Source organism: Rhincodon typus, chromosome 8 (assembly GCF_021869965.1).
Source record: "Rhincodon typus isolate 14 chromosome 8, sRhiTyp1.1, whole genome shotgun sequence".
NCBI lineage: Eukaryota > Metazoa > Chordata > Chondrichthyes > Orectolobiformes > Rhincodontidae > Rhincodon > Rhincodon typus.
This window is the reverse complement of record NC_063339.1, coordinates 15,945,028-15,961,099: the sequence shown is the minus strand read 5'-3', so window position 1 is coordinate 15,961,099 and position 16,072 is coordinate 15,945,028. Positions and strand designations below refer to the sequence as shown.

At 43.6% G+C, this 16,072-nt stretch overlaps 1 protein-coding gene across 1 annotated transcript in view; it reads right to left on the bottom strand.

The window, feature by feature from the left end:
• Positions 1 to 16,072, bottom strand: part of ccdc85ca (coiled-coil domain containing 85C, a) — a 204,270-nt gene that overhangs the window by 34,888 nt on the left and 153,310 nt on the right. Inside the window, exons 2-3 of the mRNA XM_048600040.1 lie at positions 1,444 to 1,571; positions 238 to 351 (exon numbers count right to left, since the gene is read on the bottom strand). Of these exons, the coding sequence (XP_048455997.1) occupies positions 238 to 351; positions 1,444 to 1,571 (242 nt within the window). The remainder of the gene's footprint in view (positions 1 to 237; positions 352 to 1,443; positions 1,572 to 16,072) is intronic.

Here is a 16,072-nt window from a genome sequence, read left to right as displayed (position 1 = left end):
ACACTGTCCCAGAGCGCAGTGGTGATTATGTGCACACTGTCCCAGAGCATCCCGTTGGTCACATGTACACTGTCCCAGAGCTTAATGGTAAGGATGCTTTCTTACAGTTAAGACTCTGATCACTACTCTAACATGTGAGGTTGATGCAGAACAAGGAAGTATGTTTCATATTGGACCTGGGATCGTGGCAAAGGTCTCAGGTACTTCAATAACAAACCCTGTCTGAACATTACTCACGTTTTGTGTGGGTTCCTGAAATGACGGTGGCAGTGGTGACGAATGCTGCGAGTCTGACTTGTGCTGCACTGGGTAAGGCTTGCGACCAACTTTCAGATCACTGGTGCTTGACTGCTACAAGGAGAAATGGAATATCTTCAGTAAAGAGAATCAACTTTCTATACTATCTGCTGAGGACATAAAAGTGGCTGAGTGATAGGAAACACAGGGCAATGGCTTAATGGCTTTTCTTTTGGGCTGGAGCAACGTTGGTTGTGGAGTTCCCCAGGGTCGGCATTGGGATCCTTGCTTTTCTGATATATAAATATATATAAAATCTCCATCTTAGTGGCAGAGGACAATTTCAAAGTTTACAGACAACACAAAACTTGGGAGAATTGTAAATTGTGAGGAGGACAATGTAGTACTTCAGAAAGATATTGGTAAGTTGGATGGTTTGCAAACGAAGTTCAATGCAGAGAAATGTGAGGTGATACACTATGGTACAAAGGGGTTGCAGGAGCTGAGAGACCAGGTGAAAATATACAATAAATCATTAAAGGCAGCAGGCGAGGTCAAGTGTTTGCTTAATAAAACATAGAGTATGCTAGGCTTCATTCATCAGGGCATAGAGTACATGAGCAGGAAGTTATGAACTTATATCAGACACTGGTTATACCTCAGTGCTGTATTGTGGGGCACCACACTTTCGAAAGGACACGAATGCATTGGAGAGAATGTAGAAGAGGCTTTCGAGAATGGTTCCAGGATTGAGACACTTCAGTTGTGAGGAAAGATTGGAGAAAGTGGGACTGCTCTCTCAGAGAGCTGAAGGCAGAAGGAAGATTTGACACAAGTTTTCAAAATCTTGAGGGATTTGCACACAGTGGATCGGCAGAAATTGTTACTGTTCATAAATGGAGCAAGAAGCAAAGTTTTAAAGTGCTGTGTAAAAGAAGCAAATACGAGGTGAGAAGAAAAATCTTTTTTGACGATGATTGGCATACTCTTGACCCTACATTCTTAGCACAAATCAGAGTATCTCATGCCACCTACTGACAGAGGACATTGGTGCCACAGATGTCAGTGATGGGCACTTAGAGCACACTATCCAAATGCGCATATGTGGTGCCACTGATGTGGAAGGAGCAGGGTGGACCAATGTTGGGATTGGGGCAGTTAGATCCCAGGATTCGAATTCACTTCTAACATTTGAAAATTCCTCACGTTATTGCTCTTAGTCTTTTGATGCAGACGCCAGGACATCTCAAGCACTGGGATGGCATGGGCAGTGAGTGTGCCCCCTGCAGTTATGGTGGCAGCATACATGATATATCCTAATAGGGCTGTAGGAGCTGGCAAATAGAAGCATGGGTCCTTTTAAATGGGTAAATTGGTCTTTGAATGGATTTTTAAATGGGTCTTTGGTAATAGTAAAGGGAAATGGCCTCTCAAGCTTATTCTGCATTTGGCTACTTCTTGCCGAGTTGCGCGGTCTGATTTGTCAGAGCAGCATGATGCTCTGGTGCGTTATGACCAGATTTATAATGTCACTAAAATGAGTTCCATCAACAGGAAACGCCTGTCAAACATTTTGGCTTGATAATGTTGGCGATGTTTCTTTAACATGGGTGTTACTTGCTGCAACATTCCCACTTTTAAAGTTACTAAAAGGAAGGAAAGAAAACTTGCATTTACTTAGCACCTTTCACAATCTGACCACATCCCAAAGAGCTTTCCAGACAACTATGTATCCGCGAGGTTTGATCACTGCTTAATCGCCACAAAGAGCCATATGACAATGACCAGATAATCTGTTGTGAGCAATACCGATCTTGGGATAGATTTTGGTTGAGGCACTGGGGAAAATTTCCTCAAATAGTAACATGAGAACAATTTACATCCATTTGAGATGTCAGTCAGGGTCTCAGCTCATCAGCCCCTCTCAAAGACTGCACGTTGGACATGCACCGCTTCCAAAGCACAGTGTTAAAATGTCAGTATCAGGTCCTGTGCTCAATTTTCTCCAGTGGGATTTAACTCAATGGAAGTAGCACCCACTGAACCAATGTCTAATAATGATGAGACTTAATCATTTCTGCTCTTCTGTGTTTTTGCAGTCATTGCTATGTGTCAATTATTTCTGTTCAATAGCCTTATGAGATCTTTAAAACTGCTGGCCTAGAGGAGACACTGAGCTCAACCAATGCGAAAACGTCAGAGTTCCTCGCTCTCTCTTTCCCTGCCCCCCACCCCCCTCAACCCCCCAGTGACCAGAGGAAGAAATCAGCTGAAAATTATTGGGAGATAGCAAGAACTGATGAAGGGTGTAAACCCGAAACATCAACTTTCCTGCTCCTCTGATGCCTGTCTGACCTGCTGTGTTCCTCCAGCTCCACACTGTGTTGAAGCTGAAAAACATTGCTAGCAATTAAATGCCATTGAGCAGTGCAAGGGGCAAGATCCAAATTCCGCATCTTTCAAACTTCTACATCTCCTTTTAGTCACTATGCAAATATAATCGTGCTGCGTGGAATGAATTACTTGATGGGAGTGGTGTGGGGAGCTGCTGGATTGAGTCATAGATGATATTTGCTGCAGTGACTCTTTAAACCAGGAATGTCTGCAGACTCAGCTTGATTTTTAAAAAAGTATCTGAGTTGACACCCTCAGTTAACACCTGTCAGCATGTTTACTGACACTAACACACACAACACAAATGTGAAACAGAACTTGAAAACCCAGGAGCAAAATTAATTCTGCTGCACTATAAATGTCTGAGTGGAGCGGTTATAAGGAAGTTATGTTATTTATGAATCATTTCCATTGATTGAATACCAATGCATGCTGAATTAATGCTGAATCCAAGTTTAATTCCCTCTGCTGCACTACTTTTGCACAAACCATAGTTTGGTACCAGGCAGCGCACACCCACTCCCTTATAGTGCAAGTATGGTTATAAGCCACTGCAAGGAGCTCATGTGGTGCGGTGGTAGTGTCCCTACCTCTGAGCCAGGAGGCCTGGGTTCGAGTCCCACCTGCTCAGAGATGTGTCGTGACATCTCTGCACAGATTAATTAAACAACATTACTGGGGCCTTGGCATGTTACTTCCTCAAGTCATATTGTACAGTCACTACAGAAAGCTTATTCTTCTTGTAATCAAGGCTTCACCTCTACACTTCCTTCCTGTCAGAACCATATCATCTTCATGAATTCCATCCATGGAATAAACTCACAAACACTCTGGAACCAACCCAGAGATTCATATGGGCAAATACCAATTGCATTCACTCCTCTGACAAATTTCTTTCAATGATGGTTCGTCTGTAAAGTGTTGGTTCCAAAGCTAATTGACCGCCTTTAAGTTATCACCAACCTCCCCACCAAAGAACATCCCCTGCTCCCTTTCTACAGTGATGGGACCACAGCTGGTTTTTATCACAGTCTATCTCTCCAGCTCCTCTTAATCACAGCAGTTGAGATCAGTGTATTCCGCGCTTCAGGGTAGAGACCTTTTCAGTCCCAAACCCCTGAAGGGGCCCAGTGGGACCATTCATCTGTGCAGCTGTCAGCCACTCTCAGATCTGGAGCAGGCATTCGTCTCTCGAGGACTCCACTCACTGACCTCCCACACGCCTGCTGCAGTCTAAGTACTTGCGCAGCTAATAAACTTAGCAGTCCCTGAGCGGTTCAGAGTTGGAACCTTTCCCTGGGTCTGTAGGAACTGCAGTTCAAAAATCATTGCAGACTTCACACCTTATTATAACATTGCCTCATTAAGCTCGCATTATCTCCTTCCTTTCTCATTGCCCAATTACACTGTGATTCAGAAGTATCATCCAAGTGTTTTTTTTTCTCCTTGTTTAAAGGGACCTGTCTGGAGCTGATAAACAATGCTTCAACCAAAACAGGGCTTTGCACTCTTGCAGCTTCATTATGTGCCAGCCTTTGGAGAATTCAATCAGATCGCTCTTTCAAAGAGTATCACAAGTGTCATGGGCCGTATGGCCTCCTTTTGTGCTATGTGACTTACAATTGCACTCACCTGCTAAGGCGGCAGAAATGTGTGAGATGCAGACCACTACCACCAAAATGAAAAAGAAACACTAAAGTGGAGCATCAATTCCACTGCCTGATCTGACCTCAGGTTAGCAATAGTGAAGAGTAGACACAGGAAATCTGAGCTAAACAGGCTAAAATAAGGTCCAGAATTGAGGTAGTGACTGGGGTTGAGGGTGGGGGGATAGGTAAAGCCCAGGGTGGATGCTGGGCCAAATCTCTCACAACGGAATGTGATTAAACTGACGTTTAATAAAAACATATAAACTCACGTTTTCCCAGCCACCATCAGTTCTGAGGAAGGGTCACCGGATCCGAAATATTAACTCCATTTTTTCCTTCACAGATGTTGCTAGACCTGCTTGGCTTTTCCAGCAACTTTGTTTTTGTTCCTGATTCTTTTTTCAGTTTTTATTGAAATGTGATTAAAACCTGATTGTCCCTCTTATGCTAAAATACTTGTGCAGGCATTTGTTTACAAAAGTGCTTAACAACAATGTGAGCCTTCCAGTGCACTCCCAAAGGAATGGAAGCTTATGAAGAGGCTGGACAAAGCAATGTTTCCTTTCACACAGCCTGCCACAACATAGTGTCAAAATGTACCAGAGTGATCCCTGTCTTCTCCAGTCCTCTGGCTTCCTTCCATCTTCACAGAAGGGATGAATGGATGCAGGAAGGATGATCCAAAGTCTGGGGAGGCCACAACCCGAGGTTACAGTGTTAGGATACAGGGCGGGCTATTAAGGACTGAAATGAGGAGGAATTTCTTCATCTGGTTATGTGTGAGCCTGCGGAATTCTCTGCCACAGAAAGCAGATGCGATCAAAACATTGCATGTTTTCAAGAAGGAGTTAGATATAGATCTTAGGGCTAAAGGGATTAAAGGGTATATTCTGAAGCAGAAAGGGACTTGGGAGTCCCTAGTACAGGATTCTGTTATGGTAAACATGGAGGTTCAGGTGGCAGTTAGGAAGGCGAATACAATATTAGCATTCATTTCAAGAGTGCTAGAATACAAGAGCAGGGATGGACTGCTGAGACTATATCAGACTCTGGTCAGACCACAATTGGAACATTGAACACAAAATAGAAATCGCTGGAAACACTCAGCAGATCTGGCAGCATCTGTGGAGAGAACTTGACCCGAAAATTAACTCTGATTTCTCTCCACAGATGCTGCCAGAGCTGCTGAGCATTTCCAGTAATTTCTATTTTTGTCTCTGATTTACAGTATCCGCAGTTCTTTTGGTTTTTATTTGGAGTATTGAAAGTTGTTATGGAACACATTTTTAAGAAAGGTATTGGCGTTGGAGTTGGAGGGGGTCCAGAGGAGGTTTACAAGAAAGATCCCAGGAATAAAGTCCTGGTCACATTGAGGAGTGGTTGAGAACTCTGGGTCTGTACTTGATGGAATTTATAAGGATGAGGGAAGAGATCTCAACCCTATCCAGGCCTCTCTGTTTTGCTTCCTTCTGCTCGAACTAACTCTGCCCATGCTGCTCTATTTCTACTCATCAATGTATAACTCAGTGATTACAAGGTTGCTCTATGATACTAAGCCACAACAACATAAATTTTGGGCAGTCTTTCCACTAACCTTCCGATTGCCATGCACCTTATCATCACTGCGATCTCCCGCCAATCACTTCTAACCCACCCTTCTTCTTTGAGAACACTACAATCTGAAATTCAAAATAATCTTCCTGAACAAGCTGCCTAGAGATACCCAGCAGATATCTACAGCTCAATACCTCCACACAAAGCCTTGTCTGGAAATCACGGGCAATGGAAAAAAATCAAGAAAGTGGGCATGAGGAGTGTTGGATCAGCCATGATCCTATTGAATGGCAGAGCAGGCTTGAGGACCAAACAGCCTACTCCTGTTCCTATTTCTAACAGTCTTATGGCTTGGGGAGGCCTTGGGGCCTACACTTTTCTGCACTGGAGGTATTCCCTGTGCCCTGTATCTGTTGGCCCTAGCCCATTTTCTTCAATGGAAGAAAGGTGAAGCAACACCATGTAAGGGAGATAGCAAGAACTGCAGATGCTGGAGTCAGAGACAACACAGTGTGGAGCTGGAGGAACACAGCAGGGAAGTTTCCTGCTCCTCTGATACTGCCTGACCTGCTGTGTTCTTCCAGTTCTACACTGTGTGGTCACCATGTAATGGAGGTTCTTTTAAAATAAATAACAGTTAAGTAAATATCGAGTTACTGACTTAATAATGTAATGTGGGTTGGAGGAAGGGAAGGAAAAATAAGTCTGCAAATGTTTATGTTCAGGTGGTGTGTTCAGAAACATAATAGTTTCATCTCTGGGTGCTGAATTTGAATACCTTTCATCTGGCTTGTGAGACTTAAGTATCTTTCTTTCAGACAATCTTTTAGGGCTTTTAAATAATCTCAGTTCAAATCCTTTTGGGCTGAAAGCTGCAAACATGCCAATAATTCAGCACTAATTAGCAACAAAAATAAAAGACATTCCAAGCAGATGAAACCTTCAACTCATGAGTCAAGAGGAGATGGGTTACACAGAACCAAAGAAATGCTTGAGCTCAGATATCAACAGTATCAGCTTGGTCTGCTATCAACCCAAATCAGTCACATAAACCTTTCATTCAGTTGTTTTTGATCAGTCTGCCAAGAACGAAGCTTGGCGGAAATCAAATAAGTAATCAGATAACTGTGGAGTGCAAGTCTTGCTGAAGCAAAGATTAGCAACTTGTTGCAATGCATTGGAGTATCAGTACATCCAGCCCAGCTCTATGCAAGTTTCCCTGTCCAGCCTATTGTTTTAGATTTAATGCTACTTATTTTTATAAGTTATGGACAGCCTGCAATCAAATATCCATGAATGATGGGTCCAAACTAGGTCAGATCAACTTAATTCACAAATACACTTAAATCTGTTCATATTTTGACATTTGGAAAATGATTGCTGTGTGGGTTGAGGATTGTCTTTTTCTTACACACCCCTCCCAGTATTGTACAGGCCTTGCTTACATGGTCAAAACACAGCCATTGCTTACACAGTCTGTGTACTGGTAAATGTGAGAGCTGAAGATTAAAGAATTAGCAGAAGGGAATCTTTATGGTGCTGTTGAATCATAGATCATCTCAGATCACTGGGGAAATACTGATTCTTTACTATGGTCTTCATATCTCTAGGTAGTGTAGCACCATCTCAGTTATTTTAAACTACAATTAAATAATAGTTGACAATTGCTGCCAACACGAGAACTGTAAAGCCGTTATTAAAGCTGAGTAAGATAAAGGCCCATGGTGTTAGAGGCAAGGTGCTAGCATGGATAGAAGATTGGCTATCTGGCAGAAAGCAGAGAGTGGGGATAAAGGGATCTTTCTCAGGATGGCAGCCACAAATGGCGTTCTGCAAGGGTCAGTGTTGGGGCCACAACTTTTCACTTTGTACATTACTCATCTCGATGAAGGAACTGTGGGCATTCTGGCTAAGTTTGCAGACGATACAAAGATAAGTAGAGGGACAGGTAGTATTGAGAAGGTGGGGAGGCTGCAGAAGGACTTGGACAGGTTAGGAGAGTGGGCAAAGAAGTGGCAGATGGAGTACAATGTGGGAAAGTGTGAGGTCATGCACTTTGGTAAGAAGAATAAAAGCATGGACTATTTTCTAAATGGGGAGAAAATTCAGAAGTCTCAAGTGCAAAGAGACTTGGGAGTTCTAGTCCAGGATTCTCTCAAGATAAACTTGCAGGTTGAGTCAGTAGTCAGGAAGGCAAATGCAATGTTGGCATTTATTTTGAGACGACTTGAATATAAAAGCAGGGATATACTACTGAGGCTTTATAAGGCTCTGGTCAGGCCACATTTGGAGTATTGTGTGCAGTTTTGGGCCCCATGTCTTAGGAAGGATGTACTGGCCCTGGAGCGGGTTCAGAGGAGGTTCAGGAGAATGGTCCCAGGAATGGAAAGCTTAACATATGAGGAATGTTTGAGGACTCTGGGACTATACTCATTGGAGTTTAGAAGGATGAGGGGTATCTAATTGACAATGAATGGCCTGGACAGAGTGGATGTTGGGAAGATGCTTCCATTGGTAGGAGAGACTAGGACCAAAGGGCACAGCCTTAGAGTAAAGGGAAGACCTTTTAGAACGGAGACAAGGAGAAACTTCTTCAGCCAGAGAGTGGTGAATTTATGGAATTCACTGCCACAGAAGGCTGTGGAGGCCAGGTCATTGAGTACATTTAAGGCTGAGATAGATAGGTTCTTGATTATCAAGGGGATCAAGGGTTACAGGGAGAAAGCAGGAGGAGGGGGTTGAAGAACTTATCAGCCATGATTGAATGGCGGAGCAGACTCGATGGGCCGAATGGCCTAATTTCTGCTATTATGTCTTACGGTCTTATTACATTAGCTTTGGATTAATTTGGATTCTGGGGAGTCTGTGAATATATCTGTGTTAAATTCCAGAAATGGATGAAGATTCGAGTTCAAGCCAATGAATTTAAAGCATTTATTTCGAGATACACATTACAAACTTGCACTTTCTAACCCAAAAACCACAGTTTTAGTCTGTTCTAAATTATTGATGCCCAAGTGAATCCCCAGTTAACCCTCCACCTGTACACACTGAACAATCCTCACCTGCCCACGGAGCTAAGCTTGCCTGCATTCCCTAAACTACTTGATGTTCTTATCGCTAAATCTAGTCCTCTTACTTAAACAGTGAGGGTTTAAACTCTTGGAAAACTAGGTTAGCCCTCATTTCATCAGTGACTGCGCTTCAAAACTAGTCCTGAAGTACTTTGATGCTGCCATATAAATGCACATCCTTGATTGTTGATTAATTCTTCTGTATTCTGCAAAAAAATTAATTGATGATGGGCTTCTTTCATCATATTACACTGATTTGTTTTGGAAAATTTCTATTTTCAAACAAGAGCTTTCACACACTCCCACTACACCTCCCCCTGCAGGGCTGGATCTACAACTACGTAATTTTTCATAACTGTTAACACAGGCAATTTTACTGTTTAATGACGAATAGCTGCAGGGACAGGAAATTGGGGAGGAAGTACACGCATTTTCAAATATTTTCGGTGATCTCCACTTGTGTTTAGAGATATTTAAGAGGTTTGATGCACGGAAACAGTCTCTGACACTGGACTAATTAAAAAATCAGTTGATATGAGGCACTGAGTATAACAAACAGAGCAAATCCAGTCTGCTCTCTCCCTTTCCATAACAACTCCTCCTACTGGGGAAAATCATCCTTTTTTTTTACACCAGCCACTAAATCACCCATTTAACAAATTAAAACAAACGACTAATTACAACAACAAAAATGAAGGAAGGATAAGGAAGGAGGGAGGGTCTAAATCAAAGTGGAGTTTGTAGTGATTATGCTGAGGTCAGTCAGCTGGACCTCATAGAATATGAGTTCCCCGATTGGGGTCGTTAATCTGCTTCCAATCAGGGAGCCCTGGCTGACTGATAAAAAGGACAGTGTCAAAGATACTGACACTCTGGTAACTGACTCAGAATGAGGCAGTATTAAAGTCAAAGACTGTTCACGTGTAAATAAAGGGTGACTTGGTGACAGGATACCAGCCTCTGTGGAGTTATTTCACTATCAAATTACCCATGACATTAGTTGAATTTACAAATTGCAAGCACTGCACCCCCCCTCCTCATCAGGGGGCAGCGCAAAAATAACAAAAGGGAAGGGAAGGGTAGGGAAGGAGGAAGGGGTTAAATTGAAATGGAGTTCAAGGGGAAAATAGTGCACTTCAGACCCTAGGGTGACCACCTCCCTCTAAAGACGGAAATCATCCCTTTCCTTTCCGCACCACCAAATCACCCATCTTACAAATTAAAAGAACAATGATCAGAAATTTGTTCTTAAATCTACAGTCCAAAGAGTATCTGCTGCTCTCTATTGCCGAAGCACGTCCAGGTTCATTCTCAAAGAGATCATTGTTTATGTCATTGTCAGCTCCGAGCACTGAGTTTAACCTGTGGACCTGAGGAACTAACTAAATATCCAGTGTTCAGACAGGGCAAATGTTGGGAACCTTCAATTAATTTGCACCCACAAGCTTCAGACTACTTGGCCCATGAAGTTGGGGATTGGGAGACGACCACATAGAGATGCACTGGAGGCTCAATATACCAGGCAGATAGTTTTATGAATCTGGATGTTGAGGATACTATTTGCAGTTGTGCTCAGTACTTCAATGAGGACACTTTCCATTGTGAGCCTCCATCTAACTCTTGCTAAAAATCAACAGGGAAATGGGTGGTGGAACGTATTACGGCATGATTCCACCGGACCATTTAAAGAACATGTCTAATTCCCAGCAATTAATGAACAAAAACACTTAATCTACATAGAAATAATCTGGAATGCTGTATTTCGACAGACAGAGACTATATCTGAATTCCCTGCTAATATCAGACTCTCAATGTAATTTGATATATGAGGAATGATGAGCAATCATCATCTGTGGGCTGTAATCTGGTAGAAATCACAGGGATTATCACAGCATAAATATCTTAAACCAGGCCAGATTACCTGGCCAGTGGGGTGGGGTGGGAATTGTTCGGAAAACCCTGGGGTCCAGCCTTCAATTGTGTTATGGAGTTCTAACTTCACAAATCTTTCTTTTGACACTGTGTCAATGAGACTGGCTTCTGGTTGAAACAGACTGGTCTTCCAGTTGAGCAGAAAGTCCTTAGCAGAAAGTCACAGGAACAAGCAAGAAACTTGCTACCTGGAATAGGAGGTGCGGTGATGTAGATCATGGAAGAAGTGGTTGTCACCCCCAAGAATGGGAAGGGAGGTGGGATTTAATCTGATTTTTAGGGACTGGGGAGAAGAGGGAGGAGTTGGGTGAGGGTTGTAGTTGAGAGTGTATGGAAACAGGTGGCCCAAGGTCCGTGAGGTGGGATCCAGAGAAAGTCTCTTGTTTCTCCTGGCCCATCAACAGTAGTACAACATCTCGTAACTTTTCTCTCGAGTTGTCCTCACTTCCCCAGAGACCCACAACATCCAGTCGGGTGAGGTTAAATCTGGAAGGCCAGCACCATCCTCAATATAATCGTTAAATGGCTAATCTTTGATCCTGTCTCCAGGACACCTTCACTAAAGACAGTGACATGGACAAGGCGGAGTGGGGTTAAGTATCTAAAATATTTATGTCTCACACAAAGCCATGCCAGTTGGCTTGGGGTTAGAAGAGCCCCGTCACCACCCCCACTGCTCCCCCACTGCGCACCCGCCCCCCCCACCCCCACCCCCACCCGGCACCCCCACCCCCCAATTGTCTCCATGATTCAATCTACTGGGGTATATCTCTGGAGAGGTCAAGTACAACAACTTACATTTATTTACTATGCCTCCATGCGTCCAATGGCCTACTAGAAACTGGAACATTCTATGATTCTAATGTTGTAATATATACCAGGCTACTTCTCAGATGAGTTAATAAAGAACATTTAACACAAGCGACGAAAGGAGATATTAGACCACCTGGACTAAGGTTGAAAGTGTTTGTTAGGCTTGTGTCCTGGGAGGATGGTGAGGTAGCGAGGCCTTGCAATGGATTTCTAAGGCTTGCAGTTTGGTATACAATGTGAAGCAACTAAAACTGAAGATTCTCAAAACACAGCTGAAGATGGCACCAAGGCAGATATCTCGGACTGCGATTGTGCCGAGATGAGGAGGGGGTGACACTGCAGAAAGATTTGAAACCCAGGTTCAGTCATGATCTAATAGAATGCTCCACGGCCTGAATGGCCTAAAGTTTGAGGCATTGCTTAGCAAGGGGCTAATTTTAGTACGGATGGTTGATAGGGGAATGAGAATTAGAATATGGGCAGCAAGATTTTTGGGTGAACTCAGAGGGGTGCAAGGTGGGAGCTGATGGGATATCAAGTCTAGGAGGTAAGAAAGGCGAGGGGTATAAACTGCTTGTTTTGTGGCTGCGTATCCCACTCTAGCAGTGATACAGCCAAGCCACGTACTTGATGTTTATTTTATCAGATACAAAAGTGAAGGCAATAAACAGCCCAAAGATATGTCTCGTTCCTGTTTGCACAGCAACAATCAATCCTCTGAGGAGCAAAGAATAAAATCAGCTCGGAGCTTCTCTTCAGCCTTTCTTCCCCAGTGCATATCATTCAGGTCAGCTTGCACTTTTCCCTCCTCCTATTATTGGGATTTTGACAGAGTACCTCTATACTGGTCGAGCTGGCTGACACATTACACATTAACCAAACTCACTGTCACTCTTTCAAAGGCTGGCTAGATACACAGCATCTTTAAACAATAACAGGCATGAGTAATCCTAATTTGCTGTCAGTCTGTTTTTTGGACAGTCTGACTTCAAGTAAGATTGAAGAGACAGCTAGCGTGATGAAATACTAGTGCCTATGAAATCTTCCATCTAGCTTTCAATCACAATCTGACAATAATAACTTTGCGCTCAGCAGGTTAGGCAGGCTATTGCCATGGGATGTGATTTTTACAAGGCAGAGCAGAAAGGCGGGGAGGATGTGAGAGGCGGCTGACTAATCACAGAATCATAGAATGGTTACAGCCCAAGAGGCTGCCCGTTGGCCCGTCCCTGCCTGTGCTGGCCCTCTGAAGGAGGCAGGAATTGCTAACATGTTGATCGCAACACAAACCAGTTTAGATCTGAAAATGCCAGCACTTCAAAAATAATCATAGGCCTTCCCAGGGTCAAGCTGAGGAGACAGATCCAATGCCAGATAAGGTGACACCAGGTTCAATCCGCAGTCAGCCCTCATTAATAACAAGATAACAGGCTCCAATCACTGCCAGGATCCTCATTCCTAATTGTTGCTTAGTGACTCCTGGTGAAAGTATGCGTGTTTACACAAAAAGCGTTGGATGCACTGGAGTGTACCTCCAACTGAACAGCCCCACCATGCTCAGCAAGGTCTAGAAACTTCCGAGACACACGAGCGCGGGAACTACATGAGGTACCGTTCTGAGGAGGGTAAGACAAGGACGTTCAGAAAAATCCTAAAGTGTACGGCTTACCTCAAAAGTCCAACGGATTTGAGGCTTGAACATATGACTTACACAGACCAGATACGTTTAGATTTGGTCTCTGCCATTTTGAAGAATTGACTATTTAAATATCCATTACAGTGACGGATGCTAAAAATTGCTTTCCATGTTATGAATGAGCAGAAACAAATACACATTCAGCTCTGCCCCTCCATCAAGATTCACCCAAACGTCAGGCTCTGTTCTGATGCCCCACCCAGTCTATATGGTTGGCTGGCTGGAATACAAATCAGTTGGCCCGAAACGGTCAACTTGGAAGCTTTGAAATAACTCTACCCATTGACATATAAATGACAGTCTCTAAAACAAGTTTATCAGTCCGCTCCAGTCTCTTAAACTCTGTAGTCTGTCATCATACAGTTTAGGCCTAGGTACTATACATAGTAGGAGATACAGTATTATCTACCTTGGAATGTAGACCCCTGGTCTTACTCTGCTCCACCTTGCTATCTTGCTACTAAATGTGTCTTCGTACATAAGAATGAGTCTCTTCCAAGTTTGACTTGCTTGCTGAACTGGCTTGTTTTTGTTAAGACGTTTTGTCACCATGCTAGGTAACAGCATCAGTAAGGCCTCTGATGCAGTGATGTTGTTCTATTCCGCTTGGAATACACCATAACAGACCGGACAGTATAAATTCCAAGCGGAGTCAAACCACATTGCTTCATCGGAGGCCTCACTGATGGTGTTACCCAGCACAGTGACGGAAACAAGCCAGCTCGGCGAGTAAGTCAACAACCACACCCACGACCTGAGCTAGAAATCTTTGCAAAAACCTTAAAATGTGCCTCTTCTACCAAGGCTTCTACATGGTCACCCTTCACCAGCTAGTATTAGTGAGCCTTGGATCAGTACTAGGTAGCTTTCTGCCCAAGATCTTCATACAACTTTAAGGGAAACAGATAGCAAAGCACCCCCTCACAAGGTACCAGCCAGGGGCATCTCTACCAATAGCAGTCTCTTGTCACTCACTACCTAGAGTCCTGAACAGAGAATGGGCCAGTTGAGCACTGGTTTCCATGGAAACAATCCTCAGGATCTGATATTAGAGCACAGGCAGGAAAAAAGAAGTCAAGCAGCAGGACGAAAATTCAAAGTGTTGCAGAGTGGACCTTTAAGCCACGGCTACCATTACTAGGGCTGTATACATTCAGGCAGCTTGTTATGTAAATAGGTATAACATAAAAAGCAATGCACATGTCATTTTCCAAAGACCACATAAGGCCTCCTACCACAGATGATTGAACCAACCTTTATCACTTCTTGTTTTTACATATTTGGAATATTGTGAGCAGTTTTTGACCTCCTATCTAAGTAAGGTTGTGCTGGCATTGGAGGGGATCCAGAGCAGGTTGACAAGAATGATCCCAGGGATGAAGGGCTTGTCATATGAGGAGTGGTTCAGGACTCTGGGTCTGTACTCGATGGAGTTTAGAAGGATCGGGGTGATCTGATTGAAAGTTACAGAATACTGACAGGCCTGGACAGAGCGGACATAGAGAAAATGTTTCCACCCGTAGGACTGACTAAGACCCAAAGGGACAGCCTCAGAGTGAAGGGATGACCCTTTAGAACTGAGAATGAAGAGAAATTTCTTCAACCTGAGGAGGTGCATCTGTGGAACTCATTGCTGCAGAAGGCTGTGGAGGCCAAGTCATTGAGTTTATTTAAGGCAGAGGTAGATACATAGATCTTGATTAGCAAGGGGAACAAGAGTTACAGGGAGAAGGAAAAACAATGGGGTTGAGAAACATATCAGCTATGATTGAATAGAAGACTTGGTGGGCCAAATGGTCAACTTCTGCTCCTATATCTTATGCTTTCTAGCCTTATGCAATATGATCTGCATAAAGACAATTACTCCAATAGATCTAAATTCCCAATGACTTCACATCATTCCACATTAGACTCAGTTAGACAAAATGTTTCAAGACTGTAATGTATTTTATTTGCACTGTGCTTAGAATCATAGAGTCATACAGCACAGAAACAGAGAGTTCAGTCCAACTCGGCTGTGCCAATCAGTCATCCCAAACTAACCTAGTCCTATTTGCCAGCATTTGGCCCATATCCTTCTAAAGCCTTCCTATTCATATACCCATCCAGATGCCTTTTACATGTTTTAACTGTACCCGCCTCCATCACTTCCTCTGGCAACTCATTCCATACACGCACCACTATCTGCATGATAAAGTTACCCCCCAGGTCCTTTTTAAATCTTTCCCCTCTCAGCTTAAACCTCTACTTTTGGACTCCCCCACTGTAGTGATTGGAACCAGGTTGACCTCGTTGACTACAAGGTCATTGATTGGGCCAAGCAGGGAAGCCCTGGCCGACCAATATATCCGGGAGATTTAGAATCTCCTCAGTCCAGGCAACTGACTCCGAGCTGGCTGGCCACGGTGTACTGTGCACAAGTAAATAAAGGGTGACTTGGTGACAGGATACCAACCTCTATACAGTTATTTCACGCACCCTAGGAAAAAGACCTTGACTTTTTACCCTATCCATGCCCATCACCCTCTGACGCACCAAGGAAAAATGCCCCTGCCTATTCAGCCTCTCCCAATAACCCAAACCCTCTAGTTCCAGCAATACCCTTGCAAATCTTTTCTGCATCCTCTCAAGTTTAACAACATCCTTCCTAGGAAGGAGCTATGCACCTGCACCCCTAGGTCCCTTTATTCAGCAACACTCCACAGGGCCCTACCATTGACTGT